This window comes from Pseudophryne corroboree, chromosome 6 (genome assembly GCF_028390025.1).
Source record: "Pseudophryne corroboree isolate aPseCor3 chromosome 6, aPseCor3.hap2, whole genome shotgun sequence".
Taxonomy (NCBI): Eukaryota; Metazoa; Chordata; class Amphibia; order Anura; family Myobatrachidae; genus Pseudophryne; species Pseudophryne corroboree.
The window spans coordinates 265,968,281-265,991,249 of record NC_086449.1 but is presented as its reverse complement, the minus strand read 5'-3'; the positions used below and the strand labels follow the sequence as shown (position 1 = coordinate 265,991,249).

At 42.2% G+C, this 22,969-nt stretch overlaps 1 protein-coding gene across 1 annotated transcript in view; it reads left to right on the top strand.

Moving 5' to 3' along the window:
* HDC (histidine decarboxylase) overlaps positions 1-22,969 on the top strand; it is a 54,351-nt gene that overhangs the window by 2,319 nt on the left and 29,063 nt on the right. Inside the window, exons 2-8 of the mRNA XM_063925987.1 lie at positions 458-630; positions 1,552-1,665; positions 5,599-5,721; positions 10,246-10,380; positions 11,448-11,591; positions 18,201-18,267; positions 18,526-18,688. Of these exons, the coding sequence (XP_063782057.1) occupies positions 458-630; positions 1,552-1,665; positions 5,599-5,721; positions 10,246-10,380; positions 11,448-11,591; positions 18,201-18,267; positions 18,526-18,688 (919 nt within the window). The remainder of the gene's footprint in view (positions 1-457; positions 631-1,551; positions 1,666-5,598; positions 5,722-10,245; positions 10,381-11,447; positions 11,592-18,200; positions 18,268-18,525; positions 18,689-22,969) is intronic.

The window sequence follows — 22,969 nt, the reverse complement described above, 5'->3', positions numbered from 1 at the left end:
AAATTACTCCTGGTCATAATATGGTTTTAGACATTAGGTATAGAAGGATATAAGATTTAAGACTGTAAGAACCATTATACCAATAATAGAAACATAGAATTTGACGGCAGATAAGAACCACTTGGCCCATCTAGTCTGCCCCTTTTTTTTTATCCTTTAGGTAATCTCAACCCTTTTTGAACCTTAATTCTTTGTAAGGATATTCATATGCCTATCCCAAGCATGTTTAAATTGCATAATACATGTGACAATAAACATACTGCTATCATATGTTATTTTTTTTTTTTTTTTATTATGGTGCAGAAAAGTGGTTTAAGTCATTTTTTTATGTAAGCAATAATCACCATATTCTATATTTAGTTGTATGTAGCTCAGGGGTATTGCCCCCCCGTATTCCTGCCCTGTCTAGTGTCAATGTTTTAGTCTCTGATAGTATAAACATTATCTTTGCACCCAGGTAAAGAATTGGTGGATTATATCTGTCAGTACCTCAGCACAGTGAGAGAGAGGCAGGTAATTCCAGATGTACAACCAGGCTATATGAGAGCCCTATTGCCTGACAGTGCCCCGGTGGAGTCGGAGAGTTGGGACAACATCTTCAGGGACATTGAGGACATCATCATGCCTGGGGTAAATGGATATATACCTATGTATAAGAAACTTCTAAAATGGTAACTATCACTTACCTAAAATTTAGATTTAGGTCTTACATATGGCACTTGTCACATGATAAAACAGTTGCAGATTTAAAAAAAAAATGCATGAAATATTTCACTTAGTGGTGAAACTATAAAGCTTCTGTAGCATTGGTTGCTAGGTCCAGGGGCACTATGGGAGCAGCTGCTTTTCCTACATGCAAAGAGAAGGCAATGGCGGCTCAGGTAAGAAATAAACAGGAATTAACAGGACCAGCACATAGAGCCTGAGGCAGTGTGGCTGAAACACCTATATATAAAATGTGTCTGATACGTGTGTATGTGGTGGGTGTGATTAATGGGGAGGGTTGTGAGTAGGTGCCCAGAATCCTACTTACCAGGCTTCATGGGCTGTGCCTTGTCACTTATAATGGGATTCCAGAATTCTGCAATTTGATGTGGGAAACTGGACAGAAGCTGGATGCATCTAAAACGTGTTTTGTTGACGGAAGCAAACGAAGGGGAACCATTTGTATTGTCTCTTTATACTTTGCACATCGAGCCTTCTCTCTATTGCATGTAAATATGGACAGGCTTCTAACAAACAAAGCACTTCTTTATCTTCACAACTGCCAACATCCTGAACTGAAAATCCAGGGTCAACCATGCTACAGGCTGCACAAAGTACTGCCATTTTGTTGTGCCTCTTCTGGCCTTGAAAAATTGGGAGTACATGAAGATATGTCATCTATCTATCTAATCTATCTATCTATCTATCTATCTATCTATCTATCTATCTATCTGTCACAAGATCATATATATCTATGTATCACTGCTGAAAGTATAGGAATTCCCATCATTTTTGCAATTTGCCAATTAGTGCAGAATGTTCCACTACTGTTATTTGTTATTGCAGGTGGTCCACTGGCAGAGTCCTCATATGCATGCATACTTCCCAGCGCTAACCTCCTGGCCTTCCTTGCTTGGGGATATGCTCGCAGATGCTATAAACTGCCTTGGATTTACATGGGTATGTCGAACCTGTCAAATCTACATTAGCTGAATGTGAGATTATTTTTTTCTTGATTGCTACACACACATTATTATTATTATTATTATTATTATTATTATTATCATCATCATCATCCTTTATATATATTGTGTCACAAGGCTTCTGCAGCACCTAAAAAAGTACATAAACAAATGAGCAAAATAATAAAACAGTACAAGACATTGGGGGTCATTCCGAGTTGTTCGCTCGTTGCCGATTTTCGCTATGCTGCGATTTGCTGCTAAATGCGCATGCGCATGGTACGCAGCGCGCATGCGCTAAGTTGTTTAACTAAAAACTAAGCAGTTTTGCTGGTGTTCGTACGACGCTTTTCAGACGCACTGCTGATCGATAAATGATTGATAGGAAAGGGGCATTTCTGGGAGGTAACTGAGCGTTTTCCGGGAGTGTGCTAAAAAACGCAGGCGTGTCAGGGAAAAACGCGGGAGTGTCTGGAGAAACGGGGGAGTGGCTGACCGAACGCAGGGCGTGTTTGTGATGTCAAACCAGGAACTAAACGGACTGAGCTGATCGCAATCTGTGAGTAGGTCCGGAGCTACTCAGAAACTGCAAATAATTATTTATTAGCAGTTCTGCTAATCTTTCGTTCGCACTTCTGCTAAGCTAAGATACACTCCCAGAGGGCGGCGGCCTAGCGTGTGCAATGCTGCTAAAAGCAGCTAGCGAGCGAACAACTCGGAATGAGGGCCATTGTAGGACAAGTACTTGGTATATAAACATTTCTGCATCAGCAGACACAACACTAAAAGATGCATCAGGGTGGCAGAGACCGAAGTTTAGTTGTTGTTGTTGTTGAGAGTATGGAGTAGAAGATAGTCTAAGTAAGTGAAAGAAAAACACATGAGGGGAGAGGGCCCTACATGTGAGCGCTTACATTCTAAAGGGGAGGTGAAGACAGACAAGGGTGACACAGATGGGGTAGAAGTGAGTATGGAACAGAAGGTTAGGATGAGAGACGCCTAGGATTGATGAAGTGGGTCGAGAGCCTGTTTGAAGTTTTGTAGAGAGGTGGAGAGTCTGATGGGGAAATACAGAATTCCAGAGGTAAGGAGCACCACAGCGAAAATCTTGGAGGCAGGAATGAGAGGAAGTAATCAGTAGGCAGGAGAGGTGGCATGCATCTGAGGAGGGAAGAGGGTGGGTGGGAGTGTAATGGGAGATAAGGTCATATATGTAAATGGGAGAGGAATGAGTGAGGGTTTTGTAAGTGAGTGTGAGAAGCTTGAATTGGATTCTGAAGGGGAGGCAGACATAGTATGTTTGGAGAGGAAGATGAGCAGGGCAGTAGCATTCAGGATAGATTGGAGTGGAGAGAGGCTGTAGTCAGGGAGGCCAGATAGGAGGAGATTACAGTAGTCCAATCTGGAGATGACTAGTGAGTGGATGAGGCTCTTAGTAGCATCTAAGGTGAGACAGGGTCTGATCCTGGAAATATTTTTGAGATGGAAATGGCAGGACTGTGAGAGGTACTGAATGTGTAGTTTGAAGGAGAATGAGGAGTCAAGGATAACTCCAATACAGGGGGCTAGAGGAGAAAGTAGTGGCATCAATAGATAATGAAATTGTGGGAGGTGAGGTTAGGGGTCAATCCAATTAGGTGCGAGTTTCTTTGTACAAACTGCGAATTGCCATTTTTTGGGAAAATTCCCTTGCTTACCCACCAACCCCCCAATGACTAATTAGGCATTTGGAATCTTTCAATAAGCTTAATTGGGCCAATAAATACATGTAATTATTGGGAAGGACACAAATTACCCCAAAAACAACTTTTTAAATTTATTATGCACCCCAATGTAATGAAAGTATTTATTTAAATGAGAAACAATTGCTTTTTATATTTTTTTTTAGAAAATATAAAGTCATCTCAAATTACCTCAAAATCACCCTTTTCCACTTTTTGAATTACATTTTCCGTTTAATTCCTCAGTAATTAAACAAAATTTGTTTGCTTAATATCATTTTTTTACTTAAAAAAATAAAAAAAATCCCAAAACAGCCATTTAATAACTTTTAAAGTGTCCAGTACTTTCCTTATGCCCACCAACAGCTGTCTGGATGATTCTGCTAATGAAGTTGGCACTCTTTTGGGGACCAGGAAGTTCTCCCCACTCTTTTGCATTCGTGCAAAGTCTGCGAGTTCCATGAAAGAAACTCGCATTCGCAGACTCGCACCTAACTTGATTGACCCCCTAACATGATAAAAGCATTGTCACTGCGATCTGTTTTTAGTAATAAAACCCTTTCACGTTTATATCCTCAGTGCTTATAGCTGCTCTGCCACCTAGGTAAAATATCAGAGGCATTACCTCTAGCCAGGGGCTACCACAAGCAGTCATTTTATCCAGGTCTCTGTTTGGCTAGGCGGTAGGGCACTTAAGTGAAATCTTTTACTTGCCGGTTGTACAGTTATATGAAACACTGGAAAAAATGTATGGAAATTGTTATACAGAAAACTGGAAAATCTGTGGTGTTGCCCACAGCAAGCAATGATTTGCTTTTATGTTTTTAATATGTACTAGAAAATCAGCATTTGAATTTTTTTTTTATTCTGGTCCAGTTATTTATGCACTTTAAAGTTACAAAAGGATGTTTTATATTGATTCAAATCAATATAGTAACCTCAGTGACATCTGACAGGGAGCCATCATGAAGAGGAGCCCTAAAGTGGACGCTGCTGTTTCCTATATACCCAGAGGAAGAAAATTGTATAATGACGGAAAATCTTATTTATATATATATATATATATATATATATATATATGTGTGTGTATATATATATATATATATATATATATATATCAGTTGTAGTTAATGAATATTATGGGGATACATTTTTGCTAGCTGACTGTCTTTGTCACTAAGAATGTGGGAGAGGCTGTCACAGAAATATGGCAGCACAAAGCTTCTAGCTGTGAGCAATAGCTAAGTATTTTTATTTTTCAATTAAACGCAACTGTTCTGACATGTAAAAAAAGACAGACAGTATAGCTGACTGACCTTTACAACAAGGCAATTTGCTGTTTCGCAGGTAATTATGCAAATAAATCTGCAATATATGGAGTTCACAGATCGTGGATTTAGACCAAAATTTGATTGTGATTGTTAAATCAGGGTCTCCAACATGTTGGGTTTCACAGATCAATTGGGGCTATAGATTGCTAGTATATGGCAACAATCAGCAACTTTGGAGACCATTTCTAGTAAACTAATGAGCTCTTCAAGATTGGCAGATCTGTATTTGTTGCAAATTATCTGCAAATCACTGAAATATATCTGTAATGTATGGGCGCAGATTGGTGGATTGGGGAATTTTTAAATTTGGGATAAAGGGCAGGATGTAATGAAGACCAAGTTCACCAGTACATCCCACCCAATGGGGCTAATTCGGACCTGATTGCTAGGGTGCGTTTTTTGCATCCCTGTGATCAGGTAGTCACCGCTTACAGGGGGAGGGGGAAATCGCTGTGCAAGTGTGCGATCGCATGTGCAGGAGAGCTGCACAAACAGAAGATTGTGCAGTCTCTGCACAGCCCAGGACTTACTCAGCCATTGCGATGATCGGGGCCGGAGATGACATCAGGATTCCTCCCTCCAAACGCCTGGTCCCTCCTGCGTTTTTCTGGACACTCCTTAAAAATGGTCAGTTCCCACCCACAAACGCCCTCTTCCTGTCAATCTCCTTGCGTTCGCCGGTGCAATGGGATTTTTCGCACCATCCCATCGCTGCCCGTCGCTCCCCGTTGCTGCGTACCGTCGCGCCTGCGCATTGCAGTGCATGCGCAGTTCAGACCTAATCGCCTACTGTGTGAAAACGCACAGCAGCGATCAGATCTGAATTGACCCCAATGTGTTATTCTGGTATTAACTCAAATGTATTTCTTACATCTCTAGGCTTCCAGTCCGGCATGCACTGAATTAGAAATGAATGTGATGGATTGGTTAGCTAAAATGCTGGGGCTTCCTTGTCACTTTCTGCACCATTATCCAGAAAGCAAAGGAGGAGGGGTGCTACAAGTAAGTTATTCTAAGGTGTGCTGAAATATATTTAATGTAAGTTACACACTGCAGAGTACAGACAGATGATACAAAGCACAAGCTATATAACTTGTTTATTTTTTTTTTATTAACTATTTAAAGATAAACATAGAGAAGTTACAAATAAATTGAGCAAATTTGAGAAAGAAACATTTCTCAACTTCCCCATTGGAAAATAACAAATAGACAATGGCATTTCTTTAACATGGCAGTCTATGTTGGGGTCTATTTATAAAGCAGTGATCAGTGGCATACACAGGACACACAACACACAAACACACACACACACACACACACACACACACACACACACACACACACACACACACACACGTTTGGAGATTACAAGAAAGCATTGTATTCGGAGGGAATTCCACAGATTAGGTGCTGGCCAAAAAAATACTTTAACCGATAGAGGAGCAGATGTATTAACCCGGAGAAGGCATAAGGAAGTGATAAACCAGTGATAAGTGCAAGGTGATAAACGCACCAGCCAATCAGCTCCAATATGTAAATTTACAGTTAGGAGCAGACTGGCTGGTGTGTCTATCACCTTGCACATATCACTGGTTTATCACTTCCTTATGCTTTCTCCAGGTTAATACATCTGCCCCAATGGGTGCAATGAGTGTGGATGACAGGCAAAGATCTTGCGCAGAGCAGGGAGGACAAGCTGGGAGATAGTTTGAGATAAGCAAGCTATATGTTGGTGCAGTTTGGTTGATAGCTTTACCCTTACACTGTATGTGAGCAGAGTATTAGCAAAGTATTTTATAGTGAATTCAGTAAATTACCGGCAACCAATGTAATGACTGACAGCAGAGCAGCTCTGGGGAAGATCAGTCTAGCCTCTGTATTCAAAATAGATTGTAGAGGTGAAAGTATGTTTATAGGAAGACCAGCAGTAAGGAGACTATTACAATAGCCAATACAGGAGATAAGTACATGAATCAGAGTGTTGCAGTGTCATGTGTAAGATATGGTCGTATTCTGGAAATATTTTTTAGATATATGTAACATGATTTGGAAATAAATTGAATGTGAGGATCAAAGAACAGTTCAGAGTCAAGGATGGCACTTAGGCAGCGAGCTTGTGGGGTAGGGTTGATTGTCGAGTTAACAGTGACAGAGATATCGGGTTGGTAACTACTATTGGCTGGTGAGTATATAATTAATTCTGTTTGGAAGATTTAGTTTGAGGTGGTCTGATAACATTCACAATATAATGGCAAAAATATATTTTGTAACACAGGCCAATACAGAGGATAGGTAGATTTACGTATCATCTTACAGTTACAGATGATACAGATTACTGGTTTTCCAAGAGAGGTGGGATAGATAAAGTAGAGGATTTAGGATTGAGACTTGCGGTACTCCAACTAATAAAGGAAGCAGAGAGGAGATGGAGCCAGGGAAGAGAACACTGAAGGCGGGATTTGATAAGTAGGACGAGAGTAAGGGTAGGACAGTATGCTGAAGACCTAGGGATTGTAGTTTTGTATGACAAGAGATGGGTCAACAGTGTCAAATGCAGCAGAGAGGTCCAATTAGAATTAGAAGTGAGTAATGGTTTTTAGACTTAGCAGTGACCAGATCATTCACTACCTACATGTAAGTTAGTTTCTATGGAGTGTTGGAAATGAAAGCTGTACTGAAGTGCGTCCAATATTAAACTAGCTGATGTGCCCGGTTCAGCCGGGCAAAGGTTTGCTGGAAGGAACATCTTACCCCTTTTCACCCTGCAGTATCCCTGCTTAGTGGGTGGCTGCACATAACTGTGGCCGTTTCCAGACCTCGCAGCAGGTCACATGGTCCAGGTCACTGGCAGATGCACATGCAGAGTTTATCAACTGTCACATTTTCAGAGAGCTCAATGGTGATGCAATGTGATTGGCTGGCACACGTTTTGCCACACAACTCTGAAATGAAGCAACTGATTACAACGGCAATATAATTCTGAACATCTATGGACCAAGAGCTTTCATTTGGTATTCATAGAAATGAGTCACTCATAAAAATTGTCCTTATGCTATTAATATATAGATGTATAACACATTATGAAATGTTTATTAAATTACATAGAAATATAGAATTTGGCGGCAGATAAGAGCCACTTGGCCCATCTAGTCTGCCCCTTTTTTTTTTTTACCGTATTTTTTTTTTTATCTCAAACCTTATTTGATCCTCATTTCTTTGTAAGGATATCCTTATGTCTACCCCATGCATGTTTAAATTGCTCAACTGTCTTAGCCTCTACCCCCTCTGATGGGAGGCTATTCCACTTGTCCACTACCCACTCTATATTTTAACTTGATATACAACATAAAATATACATTTCTATGTCCACTCTGTCATACTTCCCACTATTTAATAGCTGGAAGTCGGGCCCCGCACTCCTGAAAAAGGGGCTTGGCCTTGGGCATGGTCTCACGTCACATGCCCAATTTTTGTCATTTTGGGGGGTGGCTCCCTGAGCTGATGGGCAGCACCCTGGCTCACTTCCCTGCCCTGTTTAGATGCTGTGCGGAGCAGCGTGATCAAAGGCTCCCAACCTTCCTCCGCTGCCCGCAGGACACTGTGACCTGCAGATGGGACAGTGTCCAAATAGCGAGACTATTCCATTGGAATAGGGACAGTTGGGAGGTATGCTTTGTGTTGGAGGAAATATGGGAAACAGAGTTCATATATTTTGGGAATGTGCTGGAATTAGACTACGACAATAATTTTGCAACCAGAAACTGCAATTTACAATTCTACTCTGATATTTTCTCTTATAGGGGCAGATGTACTAAGCCTTGGAAAGTGATAAAGTGGAGAGAGATAAAGTATCAACCAATCAGCTCCTAACAGACCTTTTTTCGAACACAGCCTGTAACAAGACAGTTAGGAGCTTATTTGCTGGTACTTTCCAAGGCTTAGTACATATCTCCCATGAGATAGATTTGTTACAGGACACCCATCCCCTATGTTGGTGCTCACTCATCTCACCTAGTATAACTGACGTTGAGGCATAAGCTCATTGGCATTATGAGATTGTAGTAACTGATGTTGAACTCTTCACCTTTATTCTTCTTGGATGAAGTGATCTGAGTGGCATAGACACCACCCTGGTGATTAGAACTGTTAGCCTGGGGATGCCTTTTGTGTTCCACTCTCCCTTCCTCCTTCTTCCTTTGATGTTGGCCTTCCTGATAAGTTCTTTCTTGATTGGAACCTATTTATTTTATATGTGCCTTTAAATTGTTTATAACTGTTACTATGTGTCTATTCATATGTACCTATCCTTACCCTTTTTCTTTGTTGCTGTATCACAATTATATTTGAAAATGAATAAAATAGTAATTGGAAAAAAAAAAAAAAAGATAGGAGCGGTAGATAGCTTTAGATTTGTGTTATTAGGAATACAAGATTTATGCCAATGGTGTTATACTTTACAAGAACATTTTTGTAGATATTTGCTGACATCAATGTGGAGGGGGTAGAGTACCTAGAGTTACATCATCAATGGCTATTTATATGGCTTGACTAAGATGTGGCTCAGCTGTATCAGGAAAATCTACAAATTGGTGACAGAAGTTACTGCAGAGAGGTGGAAAGTTTGTCATATTTCTGCAGGTTTGAGGAGGCTTGGCAGAGAGCTTAGAGTCATAAGGAGAGCTTGCAGGTAGGAGTGTAACGGAAATCAGAACGCAAGCATAATCTAGTGAATGCAAGATCAAGGCAGTGGTCATGAATATGAGAGTCAGCCCATTGGGAGCGTCCAATAAGTCCAATAGAGGAGGTTGAGGGAGTAGTGTACAGGCACAAGAACAATGTGGGCTATCAATAGGGAGATTGATATCACCCATGAGGATTGTGGGGGATAAGAAATTAGGGAGTTAGGCAAAGAAATGTTCAAGAAATTGTTGGGTTGTGGACTGGGTTCAGTATGATTTACCGACGGCTACAATACCGACGGTCATAATCCCGACAGCCATTGACTTGCAGTCAAAATACTGACATGGTCAAAATACCGAAATTCATCATGCCGACATAGTCAGAATACCGACATGTTTTCTGGGGGGGGTTAATCAGTGTCGACATAGGTCGACACGGTCAGCGTCTAAGTGTTCCATGTCCCCTCGAATGGCTCGCTGGGCTCGGTACACTGTTATATTCCCCATCCAGGTCCACTGGGATGGTAAAGTATGAACAAGTCTGTTTTGGGCAAAAATTACTTAAAAACACATGTCGGCATTTTGACATGTCAGCATTTCAAACGTCGGTATTCTATGTCAGCATTTTTAACATGTCGGCATAATGAATGTCTGTATTTTGGCCGTGTCGTTATGTTGACTGACGGTCAATGACTGTCAGGATTATGACTGTCTGTATTGTGTCCGTCGGGAAATCAACTGCTACCCGGTCCAGGGGGATGATAGATCACAGCAACACATAAAGGAAAATGTTGAAAATCCTGATCGCATGCACTTAATATAATAAAATATGTTTATTTCCTTTCAGAGTACTGTGAGTGAGTCAACACTGATTGCTTTACTGGCTGCCAGGAAGGACAAAATCCTGAAAATGAAACTTTCTGAGCCTGAGTCAGATGATTCAAACCTGAATTCCCAACTCATTGCTTATGCATCTAATCAGGTACAGCAAATAACCATCATACATCTGATATCTACTGACAGTATGGAAAGAGACATAACCCAGTCATGTGTTTGCTGCAAGATTGTTTTTGCATTTTAATGTAGTGTTTTACATGCTTACATTAATGGAAAAGAGGAATCGGCAAACTATTAATTTTTCATCCTATATTATTTTATTACTAAGTCAAAGCTGTGCAAAATGCCTTGAAAGCCCCAGCGATATCCCGATCCAAAGGCTATGGGGCAGATGTATTAAACCTGGAGAAGTTTGGCCCAAATGTATTAAGCCTTAAAAAGTGATAAAGTGGAGAGTGAGAAAGAGTTAGAAAGTACCAGCCAATCAGCTTTCTAACTGCCATGTAACAGGATGTGTTTGAAAAAGGACACTTAGGAGCTGATTGGTAGGTGCTTTATCTCTCTATATCTGTCTCCACTGTATCACTTTTTAAGGCTTAGTACATTTGGGCCAACTGCCCCTATGTCTGAAAAATTGGTATTACTTACGTTTGCCCTCTTCCCTCTGGGATATGCCCAAAGTAGAGATGCAGCTGACTTAGGGGGAGATGTAATACGCATTGAAACGAGTGGAGAAGTTGCCCATGGCAACCAATCAGCATTGAAGTAACATTATAATTTGCATACTATAAAATTAAACTGAGCAGCTGATTGGTTGCCATGGGCATCTTCTCCACTGGCTCACTTCTCCACTTTTTTCACTGCTAAGTACATCTCCCCCTTAAGGTGGTGGTGGTGGTGGTGGTGCCTAGCGCTATACGCCAGTAGGCCCCTCTCCCTCATGGGGAATGCCGCGAATCACGGCTCGATCGAGAGAGGGCAGGGTAAAATTATGACATTTTCATAGACACACATCATATTGGCCCCCTCATCGTTTACACACATTTCGCTGCATAATCCTCCTGACTAGGAAGTAGACCACTATCTACTCACATTACATCTTTTGATGGACAGCAGTGTATTAAGAGGATTCACGTGTCAGGCTGAAATCTCACTTGAAACCAGTTTTGCTTAGTGGCACCTAACACATAACCAATGCTCTCATTTGCACAGGCTCACTCTTCAGTGGAAAAGGCTGGCCTCATCTCTCTGGTAAAAGTCCGGTTTTTGCCAGTGGATGAAAATTTCTCCCTTCGAGGAGAAACATTAAGAGCTGCAGTGGAGGAAGATAGAAAACGTGGGCTTGTTCCTGTCTTTGTGAGTGATAAAATGTATTTTAAACAGTTTTCTAAAATATTGGATAGAATACCATATGGTAAATCCCAAGTGTAAAACACTCTTGAAATGTCACCACTAAAAAGATTCCTATTGCAGTTCTCCCAGCTAATACGTATCCAATGTACTTAGCTAGAATGGAAATCTAAAGCTGAACGATGGTGCAGCCCAGTGACACTGTGATGTAATGATATATCTCATCACTGTACACACTACACAATTTACTGTACAATGACGCAATATATTGTTACACGTATAATGTAACAATACTGCGTCATCTGTGGCATTGTTCCATCTCATGTGCAGCACATCGGATGGGACGATGCCACCACCCAATCCATCAATTGATGACTTGTGTGGATTTAAGGCTACACACTATTCGATGGTCATTGTGATCCATCGTGGATCGCAACATTAGCCAATATATTGTATAGTGCCTACCCACACTGTCACCACACATGATCCTTTATACAATCTGATCAGTGTTTACGTTTTCTACACACCCATGTGTAGCCTGATTGTACTTTTATGTTATATGGTGCTGAATAACCAGGTAATATTGCAGACATGAGCTATAACACTGCCATGTCGAATGACAACTCTCATGATCTTTAATACTAAATCTTCTTTGGATATGATAAGACCACCATGGTTACAATTCTTGGTCAATTTGGTCTATATGACCAAATTAAGCAAGTCACATCAAACTATATGGGGAAAGTGGAAGCTACCTACATAACAGTGTTCAGGGCACAGTAGTATACGCTTGGACTAAATATGCCCCTACACGGAAGGTTTTGGATAACCAGTCTAATATTAGACCAAAGTCCAACAAACTGTTGCTCGTGTAGTCCCAGAACAACTTGCAGCAACATCTGGTCAAATGTCAGGTGACACAAAAACTAATAAACAGTATGTTAGCCTGTGTGATCATTAGCAAGTTATTACCATATACTACTACACAAATACAGTACTGTAGATCTTTGTCTAGTGGTGGAAGACAGAAGCTTACACATCTGTTTTTATTTTTACTGCCTGCAGCATAGATTCTGTTTCCTTTTATATTCCTGGAATAAATCACTCACACTGTCTGCTCCACCTATATGTACAAGGTCAGCGGCAGTAGGAATGGAGAGCACAGGCTAAAAGCCAATAATGGGAATTTCATATTGCTTGGACATTTGTGACAGAGATTTATTTATCCAATGTATGAATCAAAAGTGACGGTGACTGGTCGATTTTATAGAAAAGATGGTCACATGGTATCCTATCATCAACTGTGCAATCTTGTAATCAAATCTTTGTTCTATAAACAGTATGAAGTGTTAAGGAAAAACTAGCTGATCTTTTGTGTCAATAGTTATTATTTACTTTGGCACACACAGTACCCCCTTCTGCTTGGCACATACAGTATCCCTTTCTGCTTGGCACACACAGTACAGTATACCCTTCTGCTTGGCACGTACAGTACAACCTTCTGCTTGGCACACACAGTACAGTACACCCTTCTGATTGGTACATACAGTACACTCTTCTGCTTGGCACATACAGTACAACCTTATGCTTGGCACATACAGTACACCCTTCTGCTTGGTACATACAGTACAACCTTCTGATTAGTACATACAGTACACTCTTCTGCTTGGCACATACAGTACAACCTTATGCTTGGCACATACAGTACACCCTTCTGCTTGGTACATACAGTACAACCTTCTGATTAGTACATACAGTACACCCTTCTGCTTGGCACATACAGTACAACCTTCTGCTTGGCACATGCAGTACACCCTTCTGCTTGGTACATACAGTACAACCTACTGCTTGGCACATACAGTACACCCTTCTGCTTGGCTTATACAGTACACCCTTCTGCTTGGCACACACAGTACACCCTTCTGCTTGGCACACACAGTACACCCTCCTGCTTGGCTTATACAGTACACACTTCTGCTTGGCAAATACAGTACACCCTTCTGCTTGGCACATACAGTACAACCTTCTGCTTGGCACATACAGTACACCCTTCTGCTTGGTACATACAGTACAACCTTCTGCTTGGCACATACAGTACACCCTTCTGCTTGGCTTATACAGTACACCCTTCTGCTTGGCACATACAGCACACCTTTCTGCTTGGCACATACAGTACACCGTTCTGCTTGGTACATACAGTATACCCTTCTGCTTGGCACGTACAGTACAACCTTCTGCTTGGCACACACAGTACAGTACACCCTTCTGATTGGTACATACAGTACACTCTTCTGCTTGGCACATACAGTACAACCTTATGCTTGGCACATACAGTACACCCTTCTGCTTGGTACATACAGTACAACCTTCTGATTAGTACATACAGTACACTCTTCTGCTTGGCACATACAGTACAACCTTATGCTTGGCACATACAGTACACCCTTCTGCTTGGTACATACAGTAAAACCTTCTGATTAGTACATACAGTACACCCTTCTGCTTGGCACATACAGTACAACCTTCTGCTTGGCACATGCAGTACAACCTTCTGCTTGGCTTATACAGTACACCCTTCTGCTTGGCACACACAGTACACCCTTCTGCTTGGCACACACAGTACACCCTCCCTCTTGGCTTATACAGTACACCCTTCTGCTTGGTACATACAGTACACCCTTCTGCTTGGCACATACAGTACAACCTTCTGCTTGGCACATACAGTACACCCTTCTGCTTGGCACATACAGTACACCTTTCTGCTTGGCACATACCGTACACCCTTCTGCTTGGTACATACAGTACACCCTTCTGCTTGGCACACACAGTACACCCTTCTGCTTGACACATACAATACACTCTTCTGCTTGGTACACACAGTACACTCTTCTGCTTGGCACACACAGTACACCCTTCTGCTTGGCACACACAGTACACCCTCCTGCTTGGCTTATACAGTACACCCTTCTGCTTGGCACATAGAGTACACCCTTCTGCTTGGCACATAGAGTACACCCTTCTGCTTGGTACATACAGTACAACCTTCTGCTTGGCACATACAGTACACCCTTCTGCTTAGTACATACAGTACAGCCTTCTGCTTGGCACATACAGTACACCCTTCTGCTTGGCTTATACAGTACACCCTTCTGCTTGGCACATACAGTACACCTTTCTGCTTGGCACATACAGTACACCCTTCTGCTTGGTACATACAGTACACCCTTCTGCTTGGCACACACAGTACACCCTTCTGCTTGACACATACAATACACTCTTCTGCTTGGTACACACAGTACACCCTTCTGCTTGGCTTATACAGTACACCCTTCTGCTTTGCACATACAGTACACCCTTCTGCTTGGTACATACAGTACAACCTTCTGCTTGGCACACACAGTACACCCTTATGCTTGGCACATACAGTACACCCTCTGCTTGGCACACATAGTACACCCTTCTACTTGGTGCACACAGTACACCCTTCTGCTTGGCACATACAGTACACCCTTCTGCTTGGTACATACAGTGCAACCTTCTGCTTGGCTTATACAATACATCCTTCTGCTTGGCACATACAGTACACCCTTCTGCTCGGCACATACAGTACACCCTTCTGCTTCGTACACACAGTACACCATTCTGCTTTGTACACACAGTACACCCTTCTGCTTGGCACACACAGTACACCCTTCTGCTTGGCTTATACAGTACACCCTTCTGCTTGGCACATAGAGTACACCCTTCTGCTTGGCACATACAGTACAACCTTCTGCTTGGCACATACAGTACACCCTTCTGCTTGGTACATACAGTACAACCTTCTGCTTGGCACATACAGTACACCCTTCTGCTTGGCACATACAGTACACCTTTCTGCTTGGCACATACAGTACACCGTTCTGCTTGGTACATACAGTACACCCTTCTGCTTGGCACACACAGTACACCCTTCTGCTTGACACATACAATACACTCTTCTGCTCGGTACACACAGTACACCTTTCTGCTTGGCTTATACAATACACCCTTCTGCTTTGCACATACAGTACACCCTTCTGCTTGGCACACACAGTACACCCTTCTGCTTGGCACACTCAGTACACCCTTCTGCTTGACACATACAATACACTCTTCTGCTTGGTACATACAGTACACCTTTCTGCTTGGCACATACAGTACACCCTTCTGCTTGGTACATACAGTACACCCTTCTGCTTGGCACACACAGTACACCCTTCTGCTTGACACATACAATACACTCTTCTGCTTGGTACACACAGTACACCCTTCTACTTGGCTTATACAGTACACCCTTCTGCTTTGCACATACAGTACACCTTTCTGCTTGGCACATATAGTACACCCTTCTGCTTGGCACACACAGTACACCCTTCTGCTTGACCCATACAATACACTCTTCGGCTTGGTACACACAGTACGCCCTTCTGCTTGGCTTATACAGTACACCCTTCTGCTTTGCACATACAGTACACCTTTCTGCTTGGCACATACAGTACACCCTTCTGCTTGGTACATACAGTACACCCTTCTGCTTGGCACACACAGTACACCCTTCTGCTTGACACATACAATACACTCTTCTGCTTGGTACACACAGTACACCCTTCTGCTTGGCTTATACAGTACACCCTTCTGCTTTGCACATACAGTACACTTTTCTGCTTGGCACATACAGTACAACCTCCTGCTTGGTACATACAGTACACCCTTCTGCTTGGCACACACAGTACACCCTTCTGCTTGACACATACAATACACTCTTCTGCTTGGTACACACAGTACACCCTTCTGCTTTGCACATACAGTACACCCTTCTGCTTGGTACATACAGTACAACCTTCTGCTTGGCACACACAGTACACCCTTATGCTTGGCACATACAGTACACCATTCTGCTTGGTACATACAGTGCAACCTTCTGCTTGGCTTATACAATACATCCTTCTGCTTGGCACATACAGTACACCCTTCTGCTTCGTACACACAGTACACCATTCTGCTTCGTACACACAGTACACCCTTCTGCTTGACACATACAGTACACTCTTCTGCTTGGCACATACAGTACACCCTTCTGCTTGACACATACAGTACACACTTCTGCTTGGCACATACAGTACACCCTTCTGCTTGGCACATACAGTACACCCTTCTGCTTTGCACAATACAGTACACCCTTCTGCTTGACACATACAGTACACCCTTCTGCTTGACACATACAGTACACCCTTCTGCTTGGCTTATACAGTACAGCCTTCTGCTTGGCACATACAGTACACCCTTCTGCTTGGCACACACAGTACATCCTCCTGCTTGGCTTATACATTACACCCTATTGCTTTGCACATACAGTACACACTTCTGCTTCATACACACAGTACACCCTTCTGCTTCGTACACACAGTACACCCTTCTGATTGGCACACATAGTACATCCTTCCGCTTGGCACACACAGTACACTCTTCTGCTTGGCACACACAGTACACCCTTCTGCTTGGCTTATACAGTACACCCTTCTGCTTGGCTTATACAGTACACCATTCTGCTTTGCACACACAGTACACCCTTCTGCTTGGTACATACAGTACAACCTTTTGCATGGCACACACAGTACACCCTTCTGCTTGGCACACACAGTACACCCATCTGCTTGGCACATACAGTACATCCTCCTGCTTGGTACATACAGTACAACCTTCTGCTTGGCACCCACAGTACACCCTTCTGCTTGGCACATACAGTACAACTTTCTGCTTGGCTCATACAGTACACCCTTCTGCTTTGCACATACAGTACACCCTTCTGCTTGGCACATACAGTACACCCTTCTGCTTGGCACATACAGTACACTCTTCTGCTTGGCACACACTTCTGCTTGACACATACAGTACACTCTTCTGCTTGGCACACACAGTACACCCTTCTGCTTGGCTTATACGGTACACCCTCGTGCTTGGCACATACAGTATACCCTCCTGCTTGGCACACACAGTACACCCTTCTGATTTGCACATACAGTACACCCTTCTGCTTGGCACGCACAGTACACCCTTCTGCTTGGTACATGCAGTACAACCTTCTACTTGGTACATACAGTACACCATTCTGCTTGGCAAGCACAGTACACCCTTCTGCTTGGCACACACAGTACACCCTCCTGCTTGGCTTATACATTACACCCTACTGCTTGGCACATACAGTACACCCTTCTGCTTGGCACACACAGTACACCCTTCTGCTTTGCACACACAGTACACCCTCCTGCTTGGCTTATACATTACACCCTACTGCTTGGCACATACAGTACACCCTTCTGCTTGGTACACACAGTACAACCTTCTGCTTGGCACACACAGTGCACTCTTCTGCTTGGCACACACAGTACACCCTTCTGCTTGACACATACAGTACACCCTTCTGCTTGGTACATACAGTACACCCTTCTGCTTGGTTCATACAGTACACGTTTCTGCTTGGTACGTACAGTACAACCTTCTGCTTGCCTCAGCAGCAAAGAAATATATGAAGTTAGAGGCATTCTCTGATCCTACACCTCATAGTGAGACAATTCCCCATGTGTCTTTTTACAGGTTTGTGCAACACTGGGCACAACTGGAGTTTGTGCCTTTGATAACCTTGCAGAGCTGGGACCAATATGTAAGTAGGATCATCAATGCTAGTTCTTCAATAGTGATAATTTATTTGACTCTGTAGGGTAAATTTACTAAAGCTTCTAAAAGAGAGAATTGGTGATGTTGCCCATGTCTATCATTTCTCTATTGCCTTTTAGAAAATGATGGGCAACATCAGCAATTCCCTGTTTTAGAAGCTTTAGTACTTTTACCCCTGTCTGTTTTTATTGCTAGTCCTTATTAATCTCTAAGCCAACTTTATGACTGTGACCCTACTGTCCAGGTGCCAAAGAAGGACTGTGGCTCCACATTGATGCAGCATACGCTGGCACTGCCTTTCTGTGTCCTGAATTCAGATCACTGCTCAGTGGGGTGGAGTATGCGGATTCTTTCACCTTTAATCCATCAAAGTGGATGATGGTTCATTTTGACTGCACTGCTTTCTGGTGAGCCCTAACATTGTGTTCTGTCTGTCATTAGGTAGAATCAGATGCCTTCACTCATCAATCCAACCATTTCTCTAGGCAGCAAGGTCTAAAGAATTCAGATGTGGGGAATGGCTTGCAATTCCAGGGGTATCATTTAATATTGCTTAGTTCTTCCAAGAAATCAGGAAGAGTTTTAAGGAGAGATGTATCAAGCCTTGGAGAGAGAGAAAGTGTAGAAGTTGCCCAGAACAACCAATGAGCTTCTGTCATTTATCTAGCATAGTCTATTAAATGACAGAAGCTCATTGGTTGCTTTGTTCAACTTCTCCACTTTATCTGCAAGGCTTGATACATCTCCCCTTATATTAGAGTAAGCATAAATATGACTATGTAACAAGAGGGATGATTAAACATGAAGTAATGTGTATTTAAATGCTGAGGGCAGTGTCTGTCTTGGAAGATAAGCTCTTCCCCTCACTTCGGCGGCTTTTACTGATAGTTTTAAAATGGCAATAGAAATCATTGCTAAATCAGTTTTGTTTAGTATTAATTCCTGTTGCCATTTTAAAACTATTATTATTATTTATTTATTAACAGTTTCTTATATAGCGCAGAAAATTCCATTGCGCTTTACAATTGGACACAATGATAAAACAAAACTGGGTAGTAACAAAAGGTCATAGAGGTAGGAAGGCCCTGCTCGCAAGCTTACAATCTATAGGGAAATAGGCATTGATATACAAGGATAGGTGCTATCTATTGCATAGTTGTCCACCGGGTTGCAAAAGTTCTGGGTGGGCTGCATGATATCACATCACAGCAATGATGAACCAGGGTCAGAAGGAAGGGAAAGTGAAGAAATAGAAAATATGTGAAGATATGTGTGGATTGTACAGTGGGGATGTAATTGGATAGGAAAGCTTATAGAGGTTGAGTGAGTGGTTCTGGAATGTGATAAGCTAGCCTGAAGAGGTGAGTTTTCAGGGAAGGCTTGAAGGTTTGGAGACTAGGGGACAGTCTTATTGTGCGTGGTAGGGCATTCCACAGAGTGGGTGAAGCCCGAAGGAAGTTGTGTATGGGAGTGAGTAATAAGTATGGATGAAAGACGTAGATCTTGTGAAGAGCAGAAAGGTCGGGTTGGGAGATATTTTGAGATTAGCGAAGAGATGTACATTGGTGTAGTTTGGTTAATGGCCTTGTGTGTGAGAAATCATATTTTATATTGAATACGGTAGAATACAGGTAGGAAGTGACAGAGTGGATCTGCAGCTAATGAATGTCTAGCGAGGAAGATTAGCCTCGCAGCTGCATTCAGAATGGATTGTAATGGTGAGAGTCTCTTTTTGGTAAGACCTGTAAAAAGACTATTGCAATAATCAATGCCGGAGATAATGAGTGCATTGATTACAGTTTTTGCCATGTTTTGTGTAAGGTACGGTCATATTTGGATATGTTTTTTAGATGCATGTAACATGATTTTGAGACAGATTGAATGTGGGGAGCAAAGGACAGTTCTGCGTCTAGTATGACACATAGGCAGTGAGCTTGTGGGGTAGGATTGATTATTGAGTTCTCAACAGTGATAGAGATATCAGGTTGGTAACTTCTATTGACCGGTGGAAATATTATTAACTCTGTTTTGGAAATATTAAGTTTGAGGTGGCGAGATGACATCCAAGATGAAACGGCAGAAAGGTATTCAGTGACACGGACCAATACAGATGGTGACAAATCTGGGGAGGATAGATAGATCTGAGTATCATCTGCGTACAAAGCCTGACAGAAGTCAGTTCAATAAGTTGTATGAATTAAGAAAGTGTGTGAGGCGAGTGTAGGCAAGTCTCTCAAGTAGCTTGGAGAGACAGAGCCGGCCCTAACCAATATGATGCCCTAGGCAAGATTTTGGCTGGTGCCCCCTAACACCACAGCTGGTTCCGCCTCTGACCTTGCACCTCTTTCCCAGCACCAACACCCCTCATCCATAGCAGTCCTTATTTTGGTGTTTGTACCCCCTATATTTTAAATAGGAACAGTTCGCATATTTGGTGCACAGCCCAAAAAGGGGTGTGATTTTGCTGGCAAGGGGTATGGCTACACAATAGTAACCCCAATTCCAATTACGCCACACAGTACTGCAACTATATTCACATTTGATCATGCGATAGTGTCCATAATTCATATTACATCCCACAGTAGTATCACTTTACCTTATAAACATTACTCCTCACAGTAGAGTCCCTTATTCACATTACATCACACTGAATTGCTCCTTATTCACATTACACCACACCCTATTGCTCTTTATTCACATTAGACTGACACAGTAGTGCCCTTTCTATATGCAACGCCACATAGTAGAGCATCTTATACACATAATGCCACATAGTAATGCCCCTTACACATATGAGACACATTATTAATGTCCTTATAAACATAATGCGCCTTACACATTATGACAACCTTTATTAATGCCCTTTTACACATTATGTCCCTTACACATATGCTGCACATTATTAATGCCCTTATACACATAATGACACACATACAGTAGTACCCTGTTACACATATGCCGCACATTATTAATGCCCTTATACACATAATGACACACATAGTGCCCCTTACACATATGTTGCATATTGTTAAATGCATTTTTACATGATACACATAATGCTCCTTACACATATTCCGAACACTACTGCACAACCAACCCACTCACATGCACACAGTACTCACACTGCCACTAACACTGTGACCTCTGCTTCTGCTTGGATACAGATGTGTCCTCATAAATCTTGCCTCAATGCTAACATCGGGCACATTTTTTAACGAAAATGCATCTTATTTGCATTGCTATGTGGCTAGGATGCACAAGCATCTTCTGCTGATTAAAATGATATGCAACATGCCTATATACTGTGTGAGACTGTGGCTGTATCTGCATATGAAATGCTACACACAGAATATAGGCATGCCGCATATCATTTTAATCAGCAGAAGCTGCTAATGCCCCATGGCACATCAAATGCCCTAGGCAATTGCCTAGTTTGCCTATGCCTATGGCCGGCTGCGGGGAGAGACATGGGAGCTGAGAGATGGGATAGTAGTTTCAGAGAAGGTTAGGGTCAGAATTAAGTTTTTTCAGAATGGGAGTAATCACTGCATACTTGAGCAGTGAAAGAAAGATACCAGTTGAGAGAGAGAGAGAGATATTGGCCAATATATTAAACGTCCAGATATATTGCTGGTCCATCAGCCAGTGTGTATGAGCGATATGTCTGTGAACGCCGTTGTTCACAGACATATCGCGTCAGCCCTGCAGCACAGCCGACGGCCAATATATATAACGATATATTGGCGCATCGTGCTGTGTGTGCAGGCAGTCAGCCAACTGCCCTTACACTTGCTGCAGACACCGGCGGTGATTAACAGCACAACTGGGCAGGTGCATGTAAATAGGGTAAAATGGTGGTATCGGATTGCGCCAATATTTAACGGTAATTAGAGATATCTATCGTCAACTTCTTCTTAAGACTGGTTCATCTATCTTCACCAGTATGTGGGCTCATCAGAGAAGAATGTTCATATGAAAGAGAAACAAAAAGGAAGTCCCAATGTGTAGTAAAGTCTTGATAATGAAAGTCAAAGGGTCAAAGAAATAGTACGAGGGATCTTCAAATCCTCCACATATATATGATTTTGTTCCTAGGATTGGATTGGGTGGTGTTGGAGGGTATAATAAGGTCCTTGTTTCTTACGGATATATGAAAGAAACCGCGATAGGAGTGGACATCGCTGACTTCAAGTAAGCATACATGTACGATTCTATACCGGACGATTAAGAATATTTAAAAGATACCATTATATGAATTGATTCAGCTTGTCAGTGTAAGCACAAAAGTGAGCATCATGTATTTTTGAGACACACGTTGTGGGTGACCCTTTAACGTTTAGCGACACGGTTTTGAGGGCGACTATAACCCGTTTTTCCAAGAGGTCATACAATACAGTATTACACATTGGAATACTCTTTTTGTCTCCACCTGTATATATATCCTGCGGAGGGTGCCTGCATGAGATTGCTTTTAGAAGACGCTTCCCAGGACCCCGATAAAGATACCTTTATATGTATGGACCAGACTTTTTGAAAGTAAGGTTTGAAGTGAGCATCACCTTCTCTGATCCTTACACAGATTGGGTGATCCCATACACCTTTTCATCACTATATACTGTATGTGGAGGATTTGAAGATCCCTCGTACTATTTCTTTGACCCTTTGACTTTCATTATCAAGACTTTACT